General features: G+C 37.8%; 1 protein-coding gene across 2 annotated transcripts; it reads right to left on the bottom strand.

The window, feature by feature from the left end:
• Positions 1-214: 214 nt before the first annotated feature.
• Positions 215-7,484, bottom strand: LOC118241644 (peroxisomal succinyl-coenzyme A thioesterase-like). 2 transcript variants are annotated; one of them, XM_035527877.1, is made up of 11 exons: positions 7,364-7,484; positions 6,964-7,166; positions 6,585-6,684; positions 6,118-6,308; positions 5,647-5,810; positions 4,725-4,844; positions 4,538-4,620; positions 3,035-3,125; positions 2,762-2,842; positions 1,263-1,404; positions 215-1,099 (listed from the first exon to the last, which is right to left on the bottom strand). In XM_035527877.1, exons 1-11 carry the CDS (start codon positions 7,417-7,419, stop codon positions 978-980), a joined length of 1,353 nt encoding a protein of 450 aa, XP_035383770.1. In that variant the 5' UTR covers positions 7,420-7,484; the 3' UTR covers positions 215-977. The 2 variants fall into 2 exon arrangements, with proteins under 2 accessions (XP_035383770.1, XP_035383771.1); XM_035527878.1 differs by having other exon boundaries at positions 215-1,076.
• Positions 7,485-8,208: the final 724 nt, after the last annotated feature.

Genomic DNA, 8,208 nt, shown 5'->3' with positions numbered 1-8,208 from the left:
AAGGGGGGGGGGGGGGGTGGTTTGCTGCAGCAATTGTGTTGTTGTAAAACCAATTTGCAATGTCATAGGTCAAAGGAGTGTATCACACATGCAATATCAGCACCAGCCTATCTGAGACACACAGCAACACAACCATTTACAAACATGTCTGGCAGATGCTCTTATCCAGAGCAACTTGCAATTTTCAGTCATGTTACAGGGGTAGGCAAGTGTAGAAATCTTACCTAAAGAATTTTATTGGTACAGCATAGAGCACTTGCCCAGACAGGGCTTGAATCCCAATCCTACATAGGAGAAGCAGTCTTGTTACCCACTACACTTAACCAACCACATAAAACACATACAGGCACAGGCAGACATTATTAAGCCATCTGTACCAGGTGTCATGAAGTGCTTCTTGTTTCTGTGGTCATCTGAAACATCTTCACTGCTGGTGTAGATGAGGATGCAGTGACATGGGGCAGATGTATGGGATTGTACATGTGTTTACTATTTTGCTATTATTTTACTATTTTAGAAATTGGAGCATACCTTTATTACTGAATCATTAAAGGCTTAATAGCACTGAACCAAAAAAACTCAGAAGTCACTTCCTGGAACCTTTATGAACAATGTGACTAATTATAGACCAACATTTGAATTTATATTATTAATTTATGTTAATCTGCATAACAAAGTATTAACAAGGTGTTTCATGTGCATTATTACAATTTATAATGCAATTATTAGTGATTTTCACAAAACATACCTTGATTCATATACTGATACAGGTCATAGTGTATAAATTTTATTTTATAGTGAATAAACCATTTAACATTTTTAATTTGGGCTTTACTAAACTAAGAACAACACCTTACTTAAGTATTCCAAAAATAGTATTACTGAAAAATCACAGGTATCATACTACAATTTTTTCTTCTAAAATGATTTGAGAGGTTTTCTCTATACAAATACTCATCCATACAAATAATGCACCACTACAGTTCTGCCTGTGGAGTTGCATGATACAGGTGTTGCTGTAGAAAGGCCAGAAGTTTTTCCCATGAGTCCTCTTGGGCATCTGCATGTGGCTTGGCCTGTCCACCCCAGAGCAAGAGTACTGTGATCATACACACACACGCACACAAATCAGAAAGCAAGATCTGTCTGTGTGCGTGTATAATAATAATAATAATAATAATAAATATATAAATATATATATATATATATTTATTTATTTTTCAGCGTGAACAAGTGTAATATTAAAAAGTGTGTATGTATACTTTTATCTTTGCCTTCTTGCACTATGAAGTTTGTGGCCCGGTGGTGTGGTGAGTATGGCGGCTCAATTAGATGACCTGCACCAGGGTAGATGAGGACTTGGAGCAGGTGATGATTTCCTGCCTTTTCCATTATGTGTTGTATCTAAGGGAAATGGACCATGAGTTACAATTATCATGAGATGATGCCTAACCTAACCATAACCATATGTACAGATTATATTTGGGTCAGTTTATTAAGAGATTATGTGGTCAGGTTAGTCAATCAGTTCTTATCCTCAAGACACCTAATATCACCTCAAATCTACATACTATTCATTAACACCAGAAAAAGATTTCACCTTTGTATCTACATTTCAATCTACATTTTCTAGATTTGAAATGGTTCATGTGCAAAGTCATAACTCAAAACTGATCTGAACTCAGTTCAAATGTTCAACTCAACTGTGCATTAGAGTTGCGATTTTGAACATGAGCTTTGAAATGTGGATTTTTTGGTATCTTGAATATTTAAATCTATAGCCCTCCCCAACACTTTATTTTATAGATGCATTTTAAACAGGTTTTATACAGACACTGGGCCTATCTTGTCATGCACATTTTTCCAGCTACCCTCTATGATGTTCACATCCTGTTTTTATCACAGGTTCACTGCTGAGTGGATATTATTTGGGTGTTGTGCCATTCTCACAACATCCAAATACACTGACATGGAAGTAGCACAGTAGTGACTGTTGTGCTACTTCAGGTTTACCAGGCACAGCAGTGTTGTGGGGGGATTTATACATCAGTGTCAGTGCTGATTTAAGAGGGTATTCCACCATACAAAAATACACAGCTAACAGGGGTTCTATGGTCAAAAACTGACCAGAAAGGGCTAGAGGATGGGACAAGACCAAGGGCTATAGACCTTAGTGATCCACTTACAGTGTTTCTAATAAAGCGATTGGTGAGTATATACTAAAATGCTGGTTTATTTAGACTTAGAAGCATTTTGACCCAATGACTGATATAAGGATTGATTCCCATAATGTGTCTTGGCGAGGGGTCTCAGTGTATCTGTGTGGAAGACAGCTAGCTAGGCAGGTTAACCAAAGACAACCTGGCTTCACAACTAATTTACATGAAATTGAGAAAATCTGGGTTTATCACTTTGTTGATTCAATGTGTATGTATTAGTAAATGAGCTAACATATCTAGCATATAATATAGCTGGTATGAAAATGAATCTAGGTCACATTTTTAGAACATAATATTTTTTAATCTTGGTTATGGCCTTCTATGGAAATACTGGACAAATGGCATTGCTTATTGAAAAGAGGACCCAGAGTTTTTTGGTTCAAAATGGGATGAATGTGTATTATAACAGACATGCGGCAATGGATGCTATGTAACTTAAATCTCAATATTGCTATAACAAGTAAAATAATATATTGTGTTGTCCTATGGGTTATGTATGTGTGTTATGGAACTGTAAATGATGTACACAGGTGTGATCTTACATCTTCAGAAGCCTCCAGAGTGGGCAAGTTCTGATCATCACCACCGACCACTAACAGCACTGGACATGTTACGCGGGCAACCTACATGTTATACAATACTTCATTATAGACAAACACATACAAATACATTCAAATATCCTACACAGCCAAATTTCTTACACACCCAGATGTCTTTGAAAATATTTTACAATAAAAACTACACTGAAGCCCAAATTAACAAGAGGACTGTTAATAAAGTCATATGAAATTTAGAATAATTATTATGTAACTTACATCCACTTTCAAGGTGGGATCTGTTGGGACAGGCAGGGTAATGTCTCTCCAGATGTGCTGATTGTTCTCTATCCGAATTTTATTTATATGTCTAAAAGTCATAATTTCATTTTAAAAACATAATACAAATCAATTAATAAATCATATAGTTAGCACTTCTACCTGTACAACACAACAGTTGATGACTCATAAGAACATTTGACCTGCAGCCCACTTGGTCAGAATGTGAAGACTGCAGATGCACATCAAATTCTAAAGCTAGCATCACTCTGAAAACATTTAGGTTGAATGTTGTGAAGGCAAAACAATAAAACACACCAAAGCCACCAGTGAAGTGAGCAGAGCTGTTTGACGCAAAAAAACAACAACATCATACCGAGCAACCTTTTTACCTAATACACAATTAACAGAAGTTTAGAGATTAATACATACAAATTATGCAATAACCCTAGGAAATAACAAAAATTATTTTAATGATTAGTTTTTTATTTATTTACACTTCTCTTATTTTCATTTAAATTAACATTACTTGTATTGCTTTATAAACTGTAAGCCTTTTGTACAATGTTAGGAAGGTATTTGTAAAATCGACTGCAGAAGAACCAATTTTTTAGTCTGATTTGCCTGAGAGTTGGAGTTATTCTACATGTTTTTCTATATAGTATGGTTCACATGAAATGAAGAATTGCATTGCTTTATAGTCTCTGAATAAATCAGTTTATGCTCCTTTGTGCAGGAACCCCACATGTAAGCGGCAATGTTTATACTAGATTTAATACAGAATGTCTCATTCATCCAAGTGTTAGTCCACTAGGTGTTAGTATTCTTCAGAATATAAAGAATCATTGAAAAAAATGATTTATTGATTATTTAAGCCATGTTTCAAACAAAATGATATCCAGTTAATTAGGTGTATTTACAGATGAGGACATGATGGCTTTCCTGGCTTTATTTATGGGAGAAGAATCACCATCTTTCATTTTCAGTTTAATCCCTGTTTTTAGTCATTAATAATTTAATACAATGCCTATTTGCCTTTTTGCATGCGCATACAAAATTCTACCTGCTACCTTTTTTTGTTGTTTTCCTGCTATAACACCCCTGATGCACCATGTCTTTAGCTGAAGTAGTTGTTGGAGCAGCAATGTAACAAAGATTTCTGCACTGTTCCAGAACATGGTATATTTTAACTACATGACTGTATAATATTACACATTTTAAGATAGGTTTGTCACATTATTGTAGTAGGACATTTTATTTGATTGCCTTCTTGGAGACAGAAATAATTACTTATTACAAGATATCAATGAATGGACACATCTAGACTTTAAAGAACAAACATTTCACAAAAGGTACTGAAAAGATGTTGCACTTTTATAAGTTTAGGATTTTTTTCTAATCATTAGCAACCCTAAAAGTAGAGGATCAGGCTCATAACACACTCCCACTTGTTCAATTGTTTAAATATATCCCTTAATAATATGACATAAACTGAGTGTTTACTTCCTTATGTCTTCAAAGGTTTCATCCAAAGACTTTTTGATGACTGGAATATGACTGCCACTGATGCACACACAACACTGGGGCTACACAAATACATGCACACATACACACACATAAAAGGTATTACAATTTGTGTCTCAGTGTTTGTATTATGCATGGTTATTTTGTGGCAGTACATGAAATTTACCTGAATGATTTTGGAGTAGACAATCATAGAGAGGGTGATACAGCCACCAAACGAGAGACCACACAGAGCCAACCTGTCCCTCCGCACCATGTCATGATTCTGCAGGATTTGATATGCTGTCTACAGGACATACACACACACACAGACACACACACACACACACACACACACACACACACAAACACACACCCACACACACACACCCACACACACACACAGACACACACCCACACACACACACACACCCACACACACACACAGACACACACACACACACACACACACACACACACACACAGACAAACTTTCATTCCAATTGGCAAATGTTCAGTCATCAGTATCAATCTATTTATGTTACGAAGACAGGAAACCAAAAACTTGAACCAACAGCATGAACGCTGCATTTAAATGCATGTTATCCAGATACTGAAATGTTAGAAATGTCAATGTTTGTTTGTTACCCTTAGAGGGCAAACTTCTTTTTGTTTGCATGCACACCACTTTAACTGAAGGCAAAAGGTTAGTGGTTGGACTCTGCTTGCTAGTATGTTTTTTACAGCCCTTTCACAACTCATTCATATGAAACCAGCTATGCTGGTCACATGGTCTGTGCTTACAAATCTATACCAAGAGACTATATGACATGCAGGTAAATCCATAAAAACACAATACCACAGAGCACTACAGCACAAAAAACAAACAAAGAACACTCAACACAGATTTATTGAATTAGGTGTTAGGTCTATGTTCCTAACACATAGTGTTTGTTTTCAGAACTGCATTCGGAATATCCTACATGAATAGTGCTGACAATATTTTTAAAGCATGTCCAAGTAAGACCAATTATTATCAGCCCAGAGAATCACATCTTGCTTCCATGTGTTGAATATGTGTGTCAAGGAAAGAGAACAAAGGGAATTACCTCAAAGTAATTGACATCAGCCTTTAGTTTTTTTAATTCACCAGGAGTCAGATACTCCAGCGCCATTGATGCAAAGCCATGTGATGCCAGGAGGGCGGCTCGATACTCCACCAGTCCACCACCCCCTCCCCACATATCCAGCACACCAGGGAATGGGCCAGGGCCTGGAGATACACACACACACACACAGACGATTCTGATTCTCGCTACTTGTGGCAATATGTATAATTCTGCTTCTTGGCCTTTGTGTATAAAAAGTGCTGTGACGTCTCAAATGACCAATTACATTACTATGAGGACTAACCTCATAGTTTTAGTTTTATGCAAAATTAAGTAAGCAACATGCACCAATTGTGCAATTAAATATGAAAAAAGGTATCATTTGTATCATGCACAGGGTCAGCAATTCTTAACAGTTTCTCTCACAGAGTAAATCTTTGCAAATGTGTTTGTATATGTTTTTGTTTGTACCTGGAGGTATGAACAAAGTTCCTCGAACACCTCTCTCTCTGATATCGAATCTTCGTACACCTGGAGCCATGTACCATCGCTCTATAACAAGGCTCTCTAATGGCGTGAGCTGAGTAAAACCCTGAGAAACATGTCCATCATGCACAGAAATGTGGAATACCAGTGGTGACAGGACATCTTTCTTTCGGAATCTAAATTAAATGAAGTGTAAATGCATGAATGGACAACAGAGAGGGAGGGAAAAAAGAAAGAAAAGCAAGTTATAAAAGGACTATTCATAGCTTCAGGCATTATATTATCAATGATTGTTAACCTAGAAAGACTCACGATTCTTCATATAAATACAACAGTCACACTTTCAACCTGCTGCTTTATGTGCAAACTAAAGTCATGATGTCCATCCTTGTGTATAGACCACTGAAGCCCCACACATAACTTATACACAGGTGTAGTGCAGTGTAGAAGACCTCAGTCCTGTTCGACTCCCTGGCACTGGCCGAAGACTCCACATCAGGCCCATGGCCTCCACACCTACATAGGTGCCGCTCAGACTGGCGTCCTTTGCCACTGCGTGCACACATGCGTCATACAAAAAGTCATAAATGTACTCAATCCTAATCATAAACGTAATTCACACGCAGCAGTCATTCACTGTCATTTCTGACACACGATATACATCAATGCCCCCAAACAACTTAATATTTTGCAGGGAGCATTTTCATACAATTTAAACCAGCTGTTTTTCACAACCTAAAAGACGTGTTTCGCTGGCTATGTAGCCAAGTGGGTATGTCATTTATTGTCACCATATGTAGCAAAACTGTTAATTAAAGTATAAATATTAACCGGTCACGGTGCCGTTGCCGTCGCTGACATAGTGTCCGAAGGCTTCCCAAAAATCCTTATCTTCTGACTGATGTACAGAGTGAAGTGTCACGTCTTGTTTTGGTCTTAAATTCCTCACGACGATCTGAAGCTTCTCGTCTACAAGTCCCCGCGTCGGCTTAATCGAAAGCAGTGGACATGCTCGGACCACGGTGCTCAACAACCTGAAAGGAGAAAAGCGAGACGTTTTAAGTGTTCGAGGAACTAATTTTTCACAAACAATTCGTCATTCTGTCAGAACTAAAGGTTTGGCCAACCAACGAGCTAACCAGTAGCATATAGATTGCACGTTGCACTGGATGCAACTTTATACAGGTAAAGCGCATTCAGGCAAATTCAAATTCAAAACTTCCACTCCTACCGCTTTATAGTCAACATTTTCACAAGTCGTCCTAATCGTCCCTGTATCTCCCACATAATGTGAGTGCTCCTACTTAAACTGAATTTCTACTGCTGTGGGTATGACAGTACAATGTCCCAACACGAACCTTCCGCGTTATGGACTGGGGGTGAAGCTGGACAGTTTACAAGTTCCTTTTGGTTTGACGTGATAGTGGTTAGCACGTTTGAGACACCCAACTGTAAAGGAGAAAACAGTCAGTGTCACCTCTCAAAAGCAAAACAACGTCTTGTACTGGACATGATCTATGCGCCTCAAATATATGGGCAGAGACCGACAAACATGTGGCAGATGGGTAGCTTGATACATGAACAGCAGGCTAAGACAAATCAGTGATGCTTGCCACAATAAAGCTAAGGCTAGACTGGTCAAATAATGAAGTCTCTTGGACTGTTCAGAACACATTTTAAAGGTGAATGATAGCCTGGACTTTAAGATTGTTAATGCAGATCAAAGCCAGTTATTGTCAGGTTCCACATGTGAGTGCCTTAGACAGATAAACTTTACCATTCCTGCTGAACTTCATAAGGTTGATACTGGAAAACTTGGGTCCCTGACAGAGCAGCAGCTCAATTCCATCTGTGCAACATGTACCACAGAACATCCCAATAACCTTGAAGATTGCTGTTAAGGATCAATTGACAGACATGAATGAAATGTTGCAGAGCCTATAGACTGGATTATCCACATGGTAATATTGAAAAGACTGTTGAATATTGAAAATAATATTGAATATTGAAAATAAATCTAAGACTGTAGCTGCAGTGACTGAGATAAAGCAACTGATTTCAGCTGCTACTCTCCTC

The sequence above is a fragment of the Electrophorus electricus genome, chromosome 7 (assembly GCF_013358815.1).
Source record: "Electrophorus electricus isolate fEleEle1 chromosome 7, fEleEle1.pri, whole genome shotgun sequence".
NCBI classification, from domain to species: domain Eukaryota; kingdom Metazoa; phylum Chordata; class Actinopteri; order Gymnotiformes; family Gymnotidae; genus Electrophorus; species Electrophorus electricus.
The sequence above is the reverse complement of the archived record's forward strand: the minus strand, read 5'-3'. Positions and strand labels throughout refer to the sequence as shown.